The sequence below is a fragment of the Zeus faber genome, assembly GCF_960531495.2.
Source record: "Zeus faber genome assembly, chromosome: 6".
NCBI lineage: Eukaryota > Metazoa > Chordata > Actinopteri > Zeiformes > Zeidae > Zeus > Zeus faber.
In genome coordinates this window covers 18,551,697-18,572,146 of record NC_137201.1, presented here as the reverse complement: position 1 = coordinate 18,572,146, position 20,450 = coordinate 18,551,697, and the positions used below count along the sequence as shown (strand labels likewise).

At 43.2% G+C, this 20,450-nt stretch overlaps 2 protein-coding genes across 3 annotated transcripts; both read right to left on the bottom strand.

Moving 5' to 3' along the window:
• Nucleotides 1-419: 419 nt before the first annotated feature.
• Nucleotides 420-12,871, bottom strand: impdh1a (IMP (inosine 5'-monophosphate) dehydrogenase 1a; the record flags this gene model as incomplete). Of its 2 annotated transcripts, XM_080001857.1 has the most annotated exons (16): nucleotides 420-523; nucleotides 695-711; nucleotides 1,578-1,661; nucleotides 2,504-2,647; nucleotides 4,583-4,727; nucleotides 4,878-5,021; nucleotides 5,435-5,530; nucleotides 5,645-5,735; nucleotides 6,055-6,254; nucleotides 6,368-6,455; nucleotides 6,593-6,799; nucleotides 10,196-10,270; nucleotides 10,534-10,635; nucleotides 11,380-11,428; nucleotides 12,082-12,180; nucleotides 12,627-12,871. In XM_080001857.1, 16 exons carry the CDS (start codon nucleotides 12,860-12,862, stop codon nucleotides 420-422), a joined length of 1,881 nt encoding a protein of 626 aa, XP_079857983.1. The 2 variants fall into 2 exon arrangements, with proteins under 2 accessions (XP_079857983.1, XP_079857982.1); XM_080001856.1 differs by lacking the exon at nucleotides 695-711 and having other exon boundaries at nucleotides 502-523; nucleotides 12,627-12,862.
• Nucleotides 12,872-14,660: 1,789 nt separating this feature from the next.
• Nucleotides 14,661-19,173, bottom strand: LOC307231957 (receptor-interacting serine/threonine-protein kinase 3-like). Its single transcript, XM_080002834.1, has 7 exons — nucleotides 19,048-19,173; nucleotides 17,740-17,874; nucleotides 17,233-17,557; nucleotides 16,923-17,071; nucleotides 16,766-16,815; nucleotides 14,838-15,080; nucleotides 14,661-14,759 (listed from the first exon to the last, which is right to left on the bottom strand). Exons 2-7 carry the CDS (start codon nucleotides 17,871-17,873, stop codon nucleotides 14,752-14,754), a joined length of 909 nt encoding a protein of 302 aa, XP_079858960.1. The 5' UTR covers nucleotide 17,874; nucleotides 19,048-19,173; the 3' UTR covers nucleotides 14,661-14,751.
• Nucleotides 19,174-20,450: the final 1,277 nt, after the last annotated feature.

Below are 20,450 nucleotides of genomic sequence, written 5' to 3'. Positions count from 1 at the left end.
ACAAACTCCACCCAAAGCCTTCCTGGGTTCAGCCCCTCTAGGTTGAATGGGGAAACACGCCCTGCGTCTGGTCAGAATTTGCTAAGCTCTTCCTGCTTTAATGTAGCTTAAGTGGGAATCAGCAGCGTCTCCTGGAAGTCCGACGGCCATTTACATAACACACCGTGACACCTTGATCAGACGGAGATAAAAAGCGCTTCGCAAATTACTCCTTTTTTTTTTTCGACTCCCGTCCGTGGCTCTGCGGTGCATTTGACATTTAAAACGGTAATCTCCAGATTAAAGTGTGCTCTAACATCTGTCTGCAAAAGGGTTCAAGTAGGAGAGGGAGAGATAGACAGAGAGGAAAGGAAAAGGGGGGGGGGGGGGACATTTCGCAGTCGCATAACGAGTTCATGTTTTGGGGGTCGCGGTGGGGGTCACATGCGGCCGCTGAACCTGCTCGTCGCTGCCGGGGCCGGGACGCTGGGCCCCGGACGGCCGCTTCCTGTCCCTGCTCCGTCAGTAAAGCCGCTTCTCATAACTGCAGTCGGAAAGGGAGCGATACAATTTTACGAATACTACAAAAGGTCAACGTTCTATCACAGACGTCTATGAATGAATGAATGGATGGATGGATGGATGGATGAGTGGATGAGTGGATGAATGGATGGATGAGGAGGAGGGTGGAGCAGCACAAGATGAGTGTACTTACATGGCACAAAAGAATATCTAACATGACGGCATGAGCAAGAGAGGGGGAAAGAGAAGACAATTTGATGCCGCTAGCCTTGAGACGTTACACAATTATTATTATTCTTATATTAATTTGAAAATGAAAAGGGAAACTTGGATCCAACTTCAAATTCCACTATGATTCCCAAGGTGTGGGGGGGGTTGTTTTTGCGATGTGTCGTGCAGTAAATGTCTCGTGTTTAAAGGACGAAATTGAGTTTTAACTCATTTAACACTCAGCACACACACATAACATTACCTCGGCCCATCGTCCTGATGATAGCTCACATTTTTATTTTATTTTTTTAATTTTGTCTCTATATTCCGAGTTTTGGAAAAATTTGAGTAATATGGGAAGAAACCTACCTTAAATCTCCTGGTCCCACTAACAACTATGGTAACACGTATTTTTGTCAAAGTTACATAATTCTGCCGCAGTTTGCATTTGTGAATACCATTTGAAAAGGGGGACGTGCCATTGCTTTAATATGGAATTAACAAAAACAAAATACAGCGATACAAAATACAGATATAGAAAATACAGCAAAATGAACATAACATCACATTGAAACGTAATGTAAAATGTGTGTGCTGACAAGAAAAAACAAATTTGCCACTGACATGGTGCTTTAATAAGGTAAATGTAATACAGTAAATGACCGTAATTGTAATTATACTATAAAAAGTGAATTAAATTAGATAGTAAAGGTTTTAGACACCGGCCCTATGAGACAGAGAGGATCACGACGACGCTACAAGAGAAGTTTCTGCGACCAAAGACAACAGGGAGTAAAGACAGCGATTCGGACGGAGTCGGGGGGTGGGAGGGAGGGAGGGAGGGAGGGGGCAGTCACCGGACGTACGAGTGCAGGCCGTGCACGCCGCCCTCCACCTGGGCCGACATGGTTCTCTTCTCAAACTTCAGCTCTCCAGAGTACATCATGGACCTGGCGAGGACACAAACGGCGCATGCCAAGCTCCTTACGTTACCTCACGCAAACAAGAGTCCACACACACAACACGGACAGACAGGTGGTCAGGGTCACCCCAACACACACACACAAGCTCTATACACACACACACACACACACACACACACACACACACACACACACACACACACACACACACACACACACACACACATATGGAGAGAGACACACAGTAATACTATGGTTCTCAACCTTTTTTGGTCCATGACCCTATTTTTAGGTCCCAAAATTATCCAATGAGAGAAATTAGAGTCTCTCATTTATTATTGTGATTATTATTATTATGATTATGATTATTATTATTATTATTATTATTATTATTATTATTATTATTTGTGGTGGAAAATGACTGACTAGGGCTGTTTCATTCAAACTTCCAGAATGCCTTTTCTGCTTGTATCAGAGTTCAACGGATCGTGACCGAGTGGCGTCTTGCATTGATGTGCATTGTTTCTTTCGTGAGTGGTCACTGAGACAGAGGTTGGGATGCCTGCTGCTGAGTATATCAGGATCACCTGATAAGAGCCCACCCCTGATTGTCAGGTTAATGATACATTATTTGTCAAAGTATATTCTACATTTTATATTAGACTGTTTGATATGAATTTGAGTATCGTACCAGTATCAGACCACTTTTATCATATCATAGAACATGGAGGGAGCTCCAAGTGCATTATGTAGAAATGATGATGTATTTCAAAACCTATGTGTTGTAAAAAATACATCAATTTAAATACCAATATTAGTGTGAGAAATGTGCATATGCACTAAAAAATTCACTGAAATCATACACTTACCGCAGTATAGATAGACTCTTGGCTCCTATGTCCTGGCAGCCATGTTGGATACCGGCAATAAGATATGGGACAAATTTATGGATGGATCCTTTATCTTGCACCGATCCTGAAACACCCTGGGCCACTTTAACTTTATCTCCCTCACTGTAAACACACACACACACACGCAAAGCATATTAATAATCTGCGCTAATCCGATCATTTGTATGCAAAAGTAATCTATTTCTGGTATTCCAGGTCAGCCACCACACCCAGGAACGACCTTCCCCATGGTGTCTGCACAAATCGATGTCATACTTTTTAGGACCCTTTTAAGACCAATGTTGACCAATTTTGCCGTTGTCTGCGTAGCTTCTAATGACGTCACACCCAGCAATTATCTCAGTGGTTGCGCTTTTGAAAGGTCAGTGTTAGCGGGGTCAAAGTTCCAATTTATTGAACTTTGAGGGGACCTGGAACCTGCATCCTTTTGTTTGATCCAAACCCCCATGGAGAACCCCTGGTCTTCTAGACCCAGCCATAAAATGCAAGACTCACTTTCATGGCTCAGGTGGCTTTCATCTGCAATTTCTCAAGTCTGAAATAATATGAACCAATGTCAAATCCGTTAGTAATTGAATAAACATTATTTCTGCAGATTTTTCTCCCATCTCCCATCACTGTACGATGTAAATTGGCGAAGTTACACAAAGTCATTTTAAATGTATAACATTTCTCATGTTGCCAGGTTGCCATTTAGTGGCGGTCACTGGGGGAAATGGCGGTAACCATCAGATTACAATGCCCATTATGTGTGATATAATCACAATAATGATGATTTTATATATTGTATTAGGAGTGTTGACCTATATTTTTATAGTTAGTAATTAGAAATAATTGTAATTGTTAATTAGTCACAAATTTTATGTTATTAATAGAATCGTTTTGAAAGATGACTGATGTTTGAATTATTGATTTTAATTTTATTTTTTGTCCAGTAATTCTACAGATGTGGCGATGAAAGTGCGAAATAAACCCGAGCACCACCGACTTGCAGAGGTTTACCAACCGCGGCCCGCGGGGCATTTGCCACCGGACACATATGGGATTTTTTTCAGGAGCGATATGCGATCTGCTCCGCACTGGAGCAGCAGCAGGAAACGGAGTAAATTAAATATATCTAAAGTATTTATTTGCTTTGTTAGGAGAAAAGATTGCTCCGATTGCTGCAGAACCACGCGTAACTTTTATTACGTTACTACTACAACGTTTATTTTTCAGTTTTCATTTATTTTCTTTAAGTCTTTGTTTTCACTCAGCACACTGAAGTCATTGCCATTCGGCCCAGAAGTCGTTGGAGAGTCTAATCAGTTCGCCCGGACCGGCTCAGTGAAATCCTGGCGCTCGGAGCGTGCAGCCTCGGAGCGTCCTCAGGCCAACAACACGACGACCCACTGACTCCACTTGGTCTACCAGCTCCTGAGAGCTGTGGAAACTTCCCACCATGACTAGACGATCCAAAAAGCGGAAGGCTTCCAAACCTGCTTGTGATACGGGTTGATGTGCGGAACTGAATTGATTTCCTCGTTAGAGAAGTCCACTACCCCTTAGCGTGTCCCGTTTTATTATTTTGACGAAAGAGTCACATAACGTGACTCTTTCGTGACCTATTTCCCTCACCATTTATTTTATTATTTTCATTTTCATATGTTTTACTATTCGGAAGGAAGTTTGCCTTGTTGGTGTTCAATAGAGTTGAATCCAGTAATAAGTCTATGGAGAAAAAAGCTCACATCCTTCTGAGACTGATCAGTTATAGTTAATTTGGTTTATATTATTTTCTCCTTGTAATAAATAGAGTGGTGCCCCGTGAACATATATCATTTAATATGATAATTTAATAATTAATAAACCATATAACACTACATGAATTGATCTGCTTATTAACGAGTGCAATTTTAATTCTTTACCTGGTGATAAGGCTACAAATTAAATACTGATTTATGTATTTTTATTTTGAAATCAAGACCTCCTGAATTCAAATCTAGGACTATTCAATGAATGAATAAACTGAATCCAAGGCATTTTAAGATTCTATACCTGAAGTATCGCTTCTGACTGCTGTTGTTTTTCTCCATGGCGTCCAACGAGCCCATGCCCCGGTATTTCTTTAGACGCACCCCGTCTGAAAAGAAATACTCCCCTGGAGCCTCTGTGGTCGCCGCGAGCAACGACCCCATCATCACTGGAGGCAGAAGGGGGTTACAAAGGGTCGGAGACAGTGGGTGCAAGCGGGCGAATAACTCACGCCAAAACAACGAGGCGTGTCATAGAAATCAAATAAACGTAGACCTTTTCGAAATAAAGTAACATATAAAGGGCTGGTTCGTCCTACCAGTTGAGGCTCCCAGAGCCAGAGCTTTGACCACGTGCCCCACGGTCTGAATGCCTCCATCGGCGACGACCGGAACGCCAAACCGCCGAGCGTACTCTGCCACCTTGTACACCGACGTGCCCTGGGGCCGTCCACACGCCATCACTGGGAGGATTGTATTTGTCATTTATTTGTTCATTCATTATTTGATTGTATTATTATTTGTCTTGTTTATCTGATTTCCTACACCTCAATGTAATCATATGACAATCACTTAAAATGATTCTTTATTTGTCACATGCAGTCATACAAGAAAGGTGCAGTAAGATGATGATATTTGGCAAATTCCAAGGGCTGTGCAAAACAATGGCTGAGAGGGAAAATATGGAATATAATCTAAATCAGAAAAAAAACCTTGTATTATTTAGATTTTTACATATTTATGTAATTATTGAGGAAAAAACATGCAGGTACAAGAGAAATTGGTCTTTTTTTTCTGAAAAGCAGCACTTCATTAATCACTTTATACAAATCTACAAGTATATACTGTGTGTAAGTATTACTTCTGATCGTTTTACCTTCCTGGGTGATGCAGATGGAGCCACAGCCCATGCCCACCCTCAGTGCGTCGACACCAGCATCTATCAGGTTCTTAGCCTGCGCTGCCGTCACCACTGGAGGGGAACATGACAAATGTCAGAACAACACATATCTGTGTGCGTTACAGATCAAAAAAGATATTTGGAGCACAAATTGAGAAATATATGTAAAAAGTTGCATTAATGTACCATTTCCGCCAACTACTTGGAGTTCGGGGTATTTCTGTTTGATGTAATTGATCATGTTGATCTGATACACAGAGTTTCCTTGGGAGGAGTCCTAAAAATGGAAAAAGATAGGTATCAGGTATAAGTGACCAGGAAACAGAAACAAGGAAAATAAATCGCATTTATTTTTCAAATATATATTTTTTTTTACCAACTGTTTAATCAGAAAATGTTCTGTTTTTCCCTCCAACTTCGATTTTATATTTTTGTTGCAGCAAAATCGCATATCCCAATAGGGACAATAAAGGTCAAATATTATCTAAAATATCACGCGATCCAAAATATCCACAATTTATGAGTTAATTCCATGCCCTTCTATAATTTCTTATTACAATCCATCCAAGGTTAATCACACCACATGCAGATCCTACCAGGACTACGACGTCCACCCCCGCCTGCATGAGCAGGTCCAGCCTGTACTTGTCGTCGTCCCTGGTGCCGATGGCGGCTCCACACAGCAGCTGTTTTCGGGAGTCCTTGGAGGCCAGAGGGTAATCCCTGTTCTTCTTCAGGTCGGTCCTGGCAATGATGGCCACCAGCTCATCACTGTCATTCACTATGGGCAATTTACCTGGAAGAGAGATGGAAAATACAATCATGTCTGAGTCAATGTGTGGATAGGAGAAGCTGTCATTGTCTCTTGTCTCCGTCTGTTCAATCTGAAAGTGGATCCGACTCATTTACCCTTTTTGCTGCGCTGCAGTATGTCGTTCGCTTCTTTTAGTGTGACCCCAGCTGGTGCAACAACTAAATCCTCTCTTTTTGTCATTGCCTGGATAAATGACAAGAGGGACCATATCAAAATGTGAAGTTTTTATAACGGCAAAATATTTCATAATTTTTTTTTTTTTGTCTGTCTCGCGAGAGCTGTGTGGTCCCCGTTCTAGGTATTTAAAGAGATGTAACCACCTCTTCCAAGGGTCTGTCGTGGTCCTTCTCGGAGAGGAAGTCGATGTCTCTGGAGGTGACGATGCCGACCAGCTTGCTGCCCATCTTGCCCATCTCTGTCACGGGGATCCCAGAAAAGCCGTGGCGCACCTTGGCCTCGAACACGTCGCCCACCGTGTGGCGAGGGCTCATCACCACCGGGTCTGTGATGAAGCCCTGCTCGAATTTCTAAGGACAGTGGAATCGCAAAATGATCAGATGGTTAGGGAATGTGTGAGTGCACACAAATAACTTTTCCAATTTTAACAGTAAAAATGTCACCCCATTCCAAATAATGGGCATTAATGGGTCTTTGGGGGCCTTGACAATTGCTTCAAATGTATATTGACTGTGTATTGTCTTGTCAATTGATTTTTTATTGTTTAATGTTTTTATTGAGAAGGAGCATTGTATTTTACAGACATTCCAAAGGTTATACTGCTTCTGTCTTTAACCATCCATACAAAACAACATTTAATACTCAAACAAAATGTCTGCATGTCATTATAAATAAATAAAAACATAAGGAAAAAAAAGGTAAGATGTGTATGAAAAATACCATTCATAATAATAATAATAATAATAATAATAATATTAATAATAATAAATACAGCTGCAGGCAGCTATACACAGGGTTCAGTTTAGTCGTGTTGGGTGCGTTTTACAGTTTCCGTTTCTCTGAAACGCAGCGCGATTTTCCGAGTTCACTTGAACGCAGCATGGGCTCCCCCCAGTCTGTTGTCTCCTGGTTGCTCTTCTTGCGGAGCAACCACTAAGCGTTCTACACAGCACAACCCTCCTGTCTTTAAGGCAACCGTCCATGTTTCCCTGGAAAGCAGAACTTACATTGATAGTAAATGATATGATGACGTCATAAAGCGTCTAACTGTAAATCTCATCTCGTTCATTTTAGAACGAGACACGTGACGTGTCAGTTAACCAGGACAAACGGAATATTTTGGGTCAAATTTGTTTGGTTTTTCATTAATATCCGCTCCGTATGTGGTTTAAAAGACACCTCAACAATGTTTGTAACTTATGCCGAAGTAGCCGGGTTGGACATATTTTGGTGTCAGATGTACTGGCTCGTCTGTGTTAACATCGCTACAAATTTGGTCAATATTGTGGGCACGGTTATTTATCACAATTATTTATCTGTTTTGGGGAACAGAATTAGTTTATGACACTTTGTAAATCCACAGAAAGCTTGCTTCACAACAATAATGTATTTTATAAACTTATAAATAAATAAATTAAGGTAACTGATTTAACTGACTTAAATTGTAGAGGATATATAATTAAATATTGTTGTGTGTGTAGTGTGTAGTGGGCTACATCAAAAACACAAAAATACATGTTCCTTTTTTTATGTAATTGCTTATGATTATAGTTACCAGTAATTATAATTTAGGAAATTTGTGAACATTCATATCTCTGGGATGTCTATAAATTCTGACAGTGGTGTTGCTGGGTTGTTGGTGGTTGTTGAAGAATTTGCTCTGGTGTATGCCAGTTGTCCTCAGAAGCGTATACGGTATATTTATGACATTTAATACGTTGCGCTTTGTGTAATCATATTGTCTTCTGGTAATACTTTAACTACGTTTAATAGCAATACATTACTGTCACTTTGTACCTTTGCTTGGTTAAGAGTTTGTATCTTTCACTCCTTTAGTTAAAGTCCAATCGCAACTATATCTGTCACTAGACTGCAGTGCCATCCCGTGATCTGTGTACTCCATCAAGTTGTACATGCACGCTGTGCGTGGCGCCATCTTGCTGAGGTTGAGATTGTTGATCACATTGATCACACACTTCCACAATACTGAACCAATCTGGATGAAACTCAAACTACGCCATGTTGAAGCTGCCCCGAATACACATCTTATTTTGATTGTCTGTGGGTTCATTAGACCCTTGACATGCAGTCCGACGTCAGTTTCATCCGCACATGCAAGCATCTTGGTGAGGATCCAGTTGTTGACCCACCCTAGACCGCAATGCCATCATGTGTCCTGTGCGTGCCGTCATTTGCACACCCGCGATGATAAAAATACAGTTTATTACAAAATTATTCCACAATAATGGGCCGATCTGGATCCAACTTGGACGACGACATATCGTGACCCCCCGGAATACACATTTTATTCATCTTGTCTGTGAGTGCGGCGACTCCATGGCATCCATAGTCTACTGACGTCAGTTTTTCATTAACAATAGTAATAGAGCTCCTTCAGGGCTGGACCCCTAATAACAGAATAAAGAAAAGGGGTGGAAACCCCTGACCCTCCCGACGAGGGCTGCCCAGTTGAGGACGGGGAATTTATTATTAAGATTGGGCACAATCTCTCTCACGATAGGAAATAAAATAAATGCCAAATCTTTTCAGATTCCCCAATCTCATCCTTCAGAACATACCTAATTCTCTCCAGGTATAATGTATTGGTCTGTTCTGTAAGCCACCTTCAGCTTGCACAAAATAATTCTTTTTTTTAGCAGCAATTATCCCATATGAATCGTCGCTGAGCCAAACCAAACATTTGAGTATTCCTAATATAATGAAAATTGGTTCTGGCTCTATTTGCAATTCAAATATGTGTGAGAATAGATGGAAAGATCCCGTCTGGAAGTTTTGAGGTTTAGGACGAAGTGCAACACTGTGTGCTAGGTTTGCCTCATTAAAACGACATCCATCACATTGAGGTGCGATTTCTGGGAAGAGTTTGTGTAGCTTCACTTTAGAATAGTGTAATCAATGCATGGTTTTGAACTGTATTAAGCAGTGTCTAGCATTAATTTCAATGTTACACTGTTTAATCCAGCACTTTATCACGCACGTTGATCAAGGTTGTCAGGTTTTGCTATAACAAAATTAGGTACAGTACAGTATGTATGTTTTCATATAATCTATGGCCTGAAGGTACCTGGAAAAACTGATTTACATGGCCCACCAATAGTGCGTATTCCCTGTTTCTTTCATGAAGCAAATGCACCATCCAGAACGGAAGGGCAAAATGAGGTGCTGCAATAGTGAGTAGAAAAGACACGTTACCTTTAAAATGTGCTTTTAACTGCTTCCCTATTCGAACAGTGTTGAAAAGGTTGTGGTTGCCCTTGTATAGGGACTTACTGATGGTTGTTGGGGAGAGGAGCACCGCACCAATGGAATAACGCAGGGCAGTCCTCTTTTTCAATTTCCAACCTGTCAGCACCTTCAGAGGAATCCTCCAACCAAAAAGTAACAGCTCTCACATTTGCAGCCCAATAATAATAATAATAATAAAGAAAATGTGTTAGAGCCAACCCTTCATTTACTTTAGATTTGCAGGGGTGTTGTTTCTTAATTGTATGAACCTTATTGTTCCAAATAAATGTAACCACAATAGATTCTAGTTCCTTAAAGAAAGATTTGCAGAGAAATAAAGGAATGTTTTCCACCAGGTACGACAGCTGCGTGAGAAAATCTTGATCACGTTAACACTGCCCAGGAGAGAGATGGGGAACGTTCTGCAGAAGTGAATATAACCTTTAATCTTAGACAGGAGGGGATGAAAGTTAGATTCTGTCAGTGATTTTTCATCTTACCTTCACTTTGCGCACCTCGTTGGCCTGGAACTCAGCAGTACAGTTGTGATGGATTATTCCAATGCCACCCATCAACTGAAATGCAAAAGAGTGATAGTATATTAAACACTTATTATCACGTGACATTTCACCAGCTGAGACAACTTGTAACTCGCAAAATGTACGTGTATGCATTTCAAGGTGTATCTATGTTTCTTATGTGTTAAATTACAATGCATCGTTAAGATCAGTTGATGGAGACTCTTTGCGGACCTGATGATTACTTTCCAATATAAATGCTACGGTAGATTAAAGCAACAATGACAAATGACGCATGGTTGCAGCGAGGCAGTACTCACTGCCATGGCGATGGCCATGGACGACTCTGTGACCGTGTCCATGGGAGACGAGATGAGAGGCGTCTTCAGCATTATCTTTCGTGTCAACGCAGACGTTAGATCCTTAGCAAAAGGAAAACTGGTCTTTAAATACCCAAAAATCGCCCCCATTAACTAGACAGTTCATTGACTAAGCAAGCCGAGGTACAGGCAAAAACATTAAGCGGCCCAAATCGTTGTGTTTGTGTCTTTGTGCAATTCGTCTAAACGTCGTCAATGCTTATCTTTTCACCAACAAACTGCCTGGCTTTGAAAGTGCAGTACGATTTAGGTACTTCACCACTTGTTTATTTATTTTGTCGTGCCAGGGAGCACCCGAGAGCACAGTCAGATTGCAGCTGGTGCAGAATTGTTAAAAATGATCTGCAGGGTGGTGAGGTGCCGCAGGTGTGTGCCTGTTTACCAAAGCACCTGCTAGCCAGTAATGGCCGCGACCTCAACACGATACTCATTTCATATCCCAGCAGAGTTAATAAAAGGGGGGGGGGGATAAATAAATAAATAATCCCTGAGACACACTGCCCAGCGTTGGAGATTGCGAAGCATAAACATCGACTACAAACAAAGCTATTTATTATTAGCGTGGACGGAGGTAAGACGACCGACTAATTCATCAACTTTGACAAAATGACAAATGAGAGTCTGCACACATGTCCAGGGGAAAGCTCTGCATTTAAGTGTTGTCCTCATCTGCTTACAGTTGTGGAAGACGCCCAGACAGACGGTAAAACAGACGCATTCATCCGCTCCCTGATTTGATAATGTATCAATAATGACTAATGTTCGGCGTTGTGGAGAGATACTCACCACCTCATCAGAGGTAAAGTCTATGAAACCGGGGAGGATCAAGAAATCACTGCAAACAGGGAGAGACAAAGGCATGTACTGCAGACAGCTACAATGTGAGGAAGCAACAGTTCAGTTATACCGTAGCTATGGAGGTAGTTACAATCAAGCTCGTTAAATATAGCGGCGGTAGTGCGTCTGCATTTGAAATATGCCTCCAAGCAGCGGCTTAGCGGAGAGATAATCTTCCAACGGCTGAAATCTATCACACTTATCCAATACAGCAAGATAAAACCTCCGTTCCATTTACTGTCCATTTACTCACCCAGTAACACACACGCACGCACACGCGCACACACACACACACACACACACACACACACACACACACACATACAGCTGTGGGGCCTGTGTAACCACTCAAACATCACCCTGTAAGGAGGTATTACTAATAATAGTCTAACATATAAAGCCACAAGCAGATGTGTCATCACTGATATTGCGTCCACACACTTAATGGGGGGCGGGGGGGCGGATGGAAATATTGCATAATTTATGCGTGTGTGTGTGTGTGTGTGTGTGTGTGTGTGTGTGTGTGTGTGTGTGTGTGTGTGTGTGTGTGTGTGTGTGTGTGTGTGTATCCATGGATCAGGCATAATGTGAACTAAATCCATGGCGCGCTTTTCTACGGTGCAACATGCTTGTTCTACGAGTGTATCTTACTTGTATGTCAGTCCATCACCAATTGCAAAGAGTTGCTGCGCCGTCAGTCCATCATCGGGGACATACCCCGTCCCTCCACTGATCAAGTAGTCTGCCATGCTGCGTGCACACACACATACAGAGACAGGCACAGAGAGTGAATGGTGTTTGTACGGGCAGAAAACCTTTTGTTTCTCTAAATCTTAAAAGAAACATATCTTCATAGCTTATGATATGGTGTTGGTGTTAATGCTGGTCTGCCATTACTGGCAATCCCGACAAAGGGGTGCCATCTTTATCAATGGAAACTCTCTCCAGACATGGGTGACTGGTGTACAGCAGGTAAGAGGATTTGATTACGTCACCCTGGCTACCTAGGTAGCTGCTAACTGGGCTTTTAAAAGCCTGCGACGAACGTCACTAGAAAAGTGAAAAGATCTCAGCCACTACAGGAGACTTATGCCACTTAGCGCTATTTAAATACAAAAGGAATTCAAGACAACTGCTTCAAGGGAGATCTTAATTTGGGATCGATGTCATGAAGTCATAGTCTTGATGAGACTGACCTCTCTGGCTCATATCCAGCTTGGATGCGTGTGGCACTGTATCTCTGTGCTGCAGTCTCATGCCCATGGCCGTGGGGGTTAGCGTGTGTGTAGGGTCCAAAGGTATTGGGTTGTTCTGCTTCCCGGCTTGAGAGCTGTGGCCGGGCGGGCTCCGTGTCCCCTACGATTCTCCGGTAGTCAATCTGGTAGTTGTCTCTCTCCCCATCACCAAACCGGTCATAGCCATGACCCTCCATCTCTGGGAAATCCAGGGCTGCAAGCTACAAGGGCCCCACCACCTCTCCCCCCCCTCTCTCACTTTCTCTCACTATCCCACAAACACAGACTTCAGCGATTGTGACTTCAGTCGGACGCCGGCAGCGTGTCTCTACGGACAGACACACAGCAACAGCACACTCAAATTGCTTTCCAATAACACTCATGAACACCCGATGTTTCCAACGAACTCTCACAAACACCTTTCATACACACCTGGCACGTAGGCAATCATGCCTCACGCTTCCTCACCCAGTCTCGCACTTCACCAATGTAAGTTACAAACCAGACCTTCACAAATTCACACTTTGCGGCTGTATCGTCTCTGAGGAGGCGTGAGATATCTTAATTCGTCCAGGAATCGCCTGAAAGGGAGGCCTCCGGCGGCGTCGGAAGCGGAAATCGAGATCCAAAGTCCAAAACAAAAATCGCGCCTCTTCGCCCGCCACAAGGGTTCGCGCCGGCAGCAGTTTCACCTGCTCTGGCGTGACGTCCCCGGAGACGGACGCCACCGAGACACTTGGAGAGGGGACACGCACAGTGTCTGAAGTCAGAAATCCGGGCAAAGACCTGTTGTGTTGTTTCCCCCAGTCGCAGGCTTGCAGGACCTCGGCCAAAGAGAGGACACGGGCCTTGGGTAAGCAACGAGGAGGAGTCCCCCGCGGTGCTACTTCGTCTCTCCTGAGGCTGGAAGCCTCGCTCTCTCTCTCTCTCTCTCTCTCTCTCTCTCTCCCTCTCTCTCTCTCTCTCCCTCCCTCTCTCTTTCCCTTTAACTCGCTCGCTCGCTTCTCCTGGCGCCCGTTGAGATTAACTCTGTTTCTGACAGGAGTGGACGTCACTCTACCACAAAGAGGATTGGGGGCATTAACACTGGATGGAGTGGGGAAGGGTGGGGAAGGGTTGGTGGGAGGTTGTCTGTAAGAGGGAGGGGTCAAGATAACAGTTAGACACACCCCCCTATCCGAGGATTACCATGGTGTGTTTTCAAGTGTGGTCTAGGAGACAGACCTCTAATTGAGACAAACACCGATGTCAAATCCCAGGACACGGGGTGCCCAGGAGCCACCCGACTCCGCCGGGTCGGAGAGAGACTCTGTGTGTGTGTGTGTGTGAGTGTGTGTGTGTGTGTGTGTGTTGATGCCTTTTTTTTCTGACGAGTTATAGTGAGAAAAACATACAAGAGTGTTGTATGATGATGTTTTGTACAGCAAAGTACTGATTGTGTGCTTCCGCTTTTGCATGAACAGATACAACTAATCAAAGGGTGAATAGTCTGCATAAAAAACGGATGCAAAATTTTTGTCGTGAGTTTGATTTGCTCGCCCATCAATGCGCTTCGGCTCAGGGAAAGACGGACCTATCAGATGGAGGCGTTGGAGTGATTGTGTTACCAAGGACGCCCTTGACAACATCATCTGCAGGTGACTGACTGACTGACTGCCTTTGACAGTTTCCGAGGGGTTGAACCAGAAAAGCTTCTTACCCTCTTACCTGCTCTCTCTCACTCTCTCTCTCTCTCTCTCACTCTCTCTCTCGCTCGCTCTCTCGCTAACTCAATTCTGCCATCTACTGGCAGGCTTCAGCAGCACACCCTTTGTAAACCTCATGGGAGCAATTGTGCATGAGGCATTTCATGAGATCAACGAGGTCGATTAAAATCCAGGGAAAGAAAAAAAAGAAAAAAAGGTAACTTCATGATATTTTATTGAAGAATTACTGTAAAAAAACCGAGCGCACATGCAAGTTTATTATAAGCATATAATAAAATCCAAACATTCAGAGGGATCATTGATTGTCATCCATTCCAGGGCTGCGATGCCTGGTCGCAGCTGTACCGTTCTTTGTTTTGCTCCGTCCTCAACTTCTCCCATTAGCACCCTGCGGGGATGAAAGGTCTTTATTGCAACTTGTTAGCAAGGTGGGTCAAAGCACCGCCGCAGTGAGAGCTCATCTTACCCAGCCTCTCCAGCAGATTGGGCTCGTGATGTCTGACTGCATTGTAGAAGGCGGCTTTGACTTTTACCCCTCCCGATCGCAGGGTCGCCGAGTAGAGCACTCTCATTTTCTCTTCACTTGTCTCCTTGGCTTCAATTAGTGAATAAATCTCGGGGTGAACCATTTCTCCAAGGTCCTCCGTTATGGCCATTGCCATAGAAAGTTGTTGAATCATCTGTGGCCTGTACATATCCACAAGCTTTGCTGATGGAAAAGGTTGAAATTGAAATCCAGGGAAAATGAACCGATTCAAAAATGCGAGTGTGATTCAATAACACCATGTACGTTTATTTATTTTCTCCATGTTACTCTCTGACATTTGCGGCGCAGAAATCCGATTTCCATTGATCATTCAACTCCTAATATTTTGCGTCACTTTGAGGACACCGCATGTCGGGGACGGCGGGAGTGAGAACGGAGAGGTCGGGTTCAGTTTGTCACGGAGGGGGAGACTCGTTCGCCAGTGTAGTTGTAATTCCTACGGCGGTCACTAAAATGTCCATTATTACTGATTGCTCCATTAATCCTGACTAATTCATAAAATCATTCTCGCACACATCGGTCCCTGTTTCCATGGTCATAAACCAGCACGTGAACAAGAAAAAAGGTTTACCTTTATCTCTGTCACTCAATATTGTAGCCAAGGCCTCCTCGGGATCCTGTTGTTTAAGGTAATAATATCATTATAGCAGGTATTCAATTTAATAATTTATGTCTCAAAGAGTTGTGCCTCCTAGGGCTCTAATGGCCCAAATGGCCTCCCTCTGCGCCCTGTGCAGTAATGAAACTATTGAAACTAATATTGGGGTCCACATCACAATGCCCTCACAGACGCCAAAACCATTTACCTTTACCCACCTCAAAAATCACTCACCTTCAGGGGGATGTCTCCTTCCTTTGTCAGAGTTTCCACTGTGTCCTTTGATCGTGCTGTTAAAAGACGTAGAGCCGCTATTTGTTGGTTGTTTTGTGGACGTATTGTAACGAGACGTCTAGATGTCATCCTGGCTGACGAACCAAGCTGAAAGGACTAACCTGGTGGTGGAATATGGAAAGTGGATGGCAAATAGGTGCTTGATGCCTGACCACTGGTTTTTGAGTCCTAAATTGGCGTCGGTGGTTGGATATTAGGCAAATAATTAAACCAGTGGGAGAAGAAGATGTAAATTGTGAATGACGCATAATCCCGATTTTCCTTTAATTTTTACCAAATGTCACCAAATGAAAAAGGGCCGCATACCAGTTTTGACAGGGCTTCATAGACAGCATGATTAATTCCGTTCTTGTGCCTTGAAAACACAGATTCAGTCACTTTCAGGCACTCTGAAACAAAAGTCCAAACATCAAAATCTTAACTGGAAGACATTTTGAAGTAGAAAATACACAAGTCAACCTGCTAGAACAGGCGTCCTAAACTGCCAGGCAATACTTGCATAAGGACCCACACATGTTTCCAATTGGTTATTAAATACATATTTTATTTACATTTTTACATTTTTTGTTTTTGTTCTCCCTTGGTATTTTCCTTTCTCCAGTAAGGAACTGGTGCAAAAGGACAATATGAGAAAAATAAGACAAAATGGCCAGTGGCTGGCAGCTATTTGACTTTGGCACCACAATAACCATTTAGGCCCTGTGCAAATAGTGGCTGCTCACCCGCAAAAGGAGGTCTTTGCTCTGGACTCTGCTCCCAGCATCTCTCCATGAGTTCAACTAACTCAGGCAATCTGTCTGCTTTAGAATGATCCACTTCCTTTGAGGAAGGTCTGTCCCCCAGAGGGATCCGCAGTGCCACGATACTGGGATTGACGCCTACATTCAACGTAAAACAAACAAAGGGAAGGGAACAACAGAAAACAAACATTAAAATTAGCTGTTTATTAATTTACCTGAGTAAGGCTCTTTTCCAGTGAGGATGGACCAGAGGACTATGCCATAGCTGAAAGAAAAGAAAGGAACATTACTCTACACACAGTATTGTAGACACAGTACTGTGTGTCCATACCTTTCTTTTTAAATGACACGAACTGCATTCTTATAGTTTACCTGTAGATGTCGTAGGCACGGACAGGTTTGTAGGACAGATCAAAAGCTTCGGGGGGCATAAAGGCCCAAGTGCCTCCCACTTGCCCCGTTGGAGTCGTACTGCATTTCAAAAAACTGGTGGAAACACTGGACAGACCAAAGTCAGCCAGCTACCAAGCAAAAGTCAGACGGGAGATAATCAATATAAAATATAACAACTCAAATCAAATCAAAATAAATCAAACAAAATCTTAATCAAAAGGATTCAATTGATTTGAATTCAATGGGGTTTTTTCTTTCGTATTTTAGGCAGTTTATACAAATGGTCCACCTTGGCATTGAGGTTGTTGTCCAGTAGTATGTTACTGGGCTTCAGGTCCTGGTGCAGAAGAGGAGGTGTCATCTGATGGAGGAAGTTCATGCCTAGAGCCAGCTGGTGGGCCAGACGGAAGGCCAGGGGCCAAGGAGGAGGGCCAGCGAAGTTCTGGAGGAGGGACTGCAGAGAGCCCCGGTCCATGATTTCAATGACTATGCCCAATCTCTCACAACGAGCCTTGACAGGAGGGCAGCCCTGGTACACTCCGAAAACCCTCAGCACAAAGGGGCTTGAGGCCTTGTTCATATAATTAGCCTCCTCTGACAAAGCCTGACTGGAGCTGGATGCAGGCGGGTACAGGCACGGAGGACGACAAGGAACAAAAAAAAAAAAGGTAAGTAAGCGCGGCTGCATGGATTGGAATGCCACGCACTTGAAAACAGTCACATCTATGAAGCGAGTGTGAAAGAGCGTGACACAAGCGCTCGGAGTTGAAGAGGAATCCAGACACAAGAGAATTACCTGCAATTTCCGTGAAGCATCTTAACGGCCACATCGAAGCCCCAGTCCTTATGCCTGGCTCTGAACACCTGACCGAACCCCCCGGAGCCGATCACCTCCCAATTCTGCAGGACCTCGTCGCCGATCACAGCCATGCTGCTGGCCAATGACATCAGCGGACAACAGTATCCTCAAATATGTGAAAATATATATCTAAACTATATATATATATCCATCTAAAATAATCAATGTATTTAAACGTGCACAATAAAATTGTCATTTGCCATTCTGTTATGATGATGACCGTACATAGACGATAACTGAATATTGTAATTTTTTTCCTTATCTGTCCGAGGGCGAAGATGTCGTTAAAAGGGTGAAATGGTTTCTCTCATCCCAGGCCACTTTTACATTTTACGTTCCAAATTCAAGCTTCAAGAAGCGCCAAATGACCTCGGGTGACACATCATGATGACACATCCTTTTGCGATGGTGACACATCCTGAGGTGATTGTCCTGATCTCTAAGAGCCTCATACCATTTTGCTCTAAAGGGGACATGTTTTTTTTTTTGTTTTTTGTTAAGTATACACGAGAGGTTTAAGCCGAAACCTTTTTTTTTTTTCAAGCATTCCTTACAATGGTTAATAAGCCAGTTAATTTCCTGTACGGTACAGTTTTTTCTTCGCCTTCAATTTAGGCTGAGGAGAGCCCCCTCACAACAGGAATTATGGGGCGAACTGGAAAATAAATCCATGTTCTATGGCATGAAAATAGTATGCATTCCCTTCAGAATTAGGCTATAAATAAAAAATGATTGCATTATTGTGCAGAGCCTGTGATGCAATACCATAGTAGCTTACATGTTTTTTCTTTTAGGGGAAGCTGCCACATCAACATTTTTGTCAACAAGCCTTCTCTTGGCTGAGGTCAATGTTGATGTCACGGTTAGGTATTGGAGGCTGCAGTGTGGCGGAAGGTTTTTGCACTTTTTTTAAGTCACAAGCACAAACACCGTGACACAAAATTACTCAGCGTAAAGTAGATTTCTGCAGATGAGTGCTCATCAAAAGAAACAGTATAGGTGGAATCAAGGTTATTTACAGGGATACGTGTCAATCATTGCTAAATAATCCTAAATAAGCAGTTTGATGGATCAGATTGTATGTATCTTGATCGATACACATAATTATAAATGTACCCATCGCATACTCTGAGTGACGATACTCGAAGTGAGAAGTTATGTTCTTGTTTGACATGATCGGTCATTACATCTAGGTGAAATATAATTCCCATTTAAGAAACAATATTCAGCAACAGCAACACTAACCTTTTTTTTTGTTTTCAGATAGACTATAATTCAGGGCTTTAAAAGGCAATCTCAGCGACCATTCGTTCCATCTCTACAACGCGAAAAGATCACAGAATGTACCCACAGCAGATCTCTCCTTCGGGGTTGGATTTGGAATGAACAGCTCATCCGGTTGACACTTCCTTATTCTGGGTGTCAGTGAGAGGGGTGGTGTCAGTGAGTGGGGTGGTGTCAGGGAGAGGGGCGGTGTCAGTGAGAGGGGCGGCGTTCGATGCTGCGTTGCACGGCGGTCAGGACGTGACAAAAACATTGTGTTCTTTTTAAACACTTCTGTATTCGAGCTAAACGACTCTGCTTTAGCTGCTGCGCAGATGCCTGTAGATTTCCCAAGCTTGCCAAACGAAATAAAACACAAATTGACTACAACGACTACTGCTCAGTTTACCGGAACGGATTCTATGGAACATATTTAGCTCGTACGTGAGGAGTGCGGAGTAGAAATGACCGATTTTCCCAGGCCCCAGGGAGTGCAGCACAGATGACAACAGCACCGTTGGAATATAATTCAAGGCTTAATGTCGCAGCAAAAAAATATGATATGCATTATATGTTGATATACATGTTGTTTTTTTGGTGAGGTAAGTTTGACTTATTTTAGCGTATTGTTCATAAATCCAGAACTTTGTAAGTAAAATGATGGAACTGTCCAGCAGATGGCATTGTAAAGTACTTTGAGTCCCAACAACGAGGGCAAAAACACACACACACACACACACACACACACACACACACACACACACACGCACACACAGGGCATTTAATAAAATAACACGATAATGAATCCCATTTACTTCCCATGCACACACGCACACACACGCACCCACGCACACACACACACACACACACACACACACACACACGCACACACTCACTCACACACACACACACACACACACACACACACACACACACACACACACACACACACACACACACTCACACACACACACACACACACACACACACACACACACACACAGGCTACAGACACTCAATTGTTTTTTTCTTAAAAAAATCTCTACTTCCTTTTTCATCCCCAACACGTGGTTGGACAAGAAAACATGTTGCGGTGGGATTTCAGAATTTCAGAGGAAGTTATGATTTACAGGGAATGTGACGTTTGGCGGTCGCTCTGGGTCGCTCTGGCTTGCAATGGACGTTTACGTTACGTTTTAGGCGATCAGTTAGTTTCAGTTAGTCAACGAGGTAGAAATGAGGGAGCTCTTATGTTCAGTTCAGAACCCTATTGTGCACAATCTCCGGGCGCGTCGCAAGGACATTTCGCAGCATATATGTATGAACGTATGTATACGTATGGGACAAATAAACCTCTTGAACCTTGAATTGCGTAGAGAAGTGGA

What these genes read in the sequence shown, in the direction of transcription:
- LOC307231957 (XM_080002834.1), bottom strand. Translation starts at nt 17,873, where the DNA reads ATGGCTGTGATCGGCGACGAGGTCCTGCAGAATTGGGAGGTGATCGGC. An exon ending in ATGCTTCACGGAAATTGCAG is followed by an intron (nt 17,558 to 17,739) that starts GTAATTCTCTTG and finishes GCCTGCATCCAG; the next exon opens with CTCCAGTCAGGCTTTGTCAG. An exon ending in TGGAAAAGAGCCTTACTCAG is followed by an intron (nt 15,081 to 16,765) that starts GTAAATTAATAA and finishes CTTTTCCATCAG; the next exon opens with CAAAGCTTGTGGATATGTAC.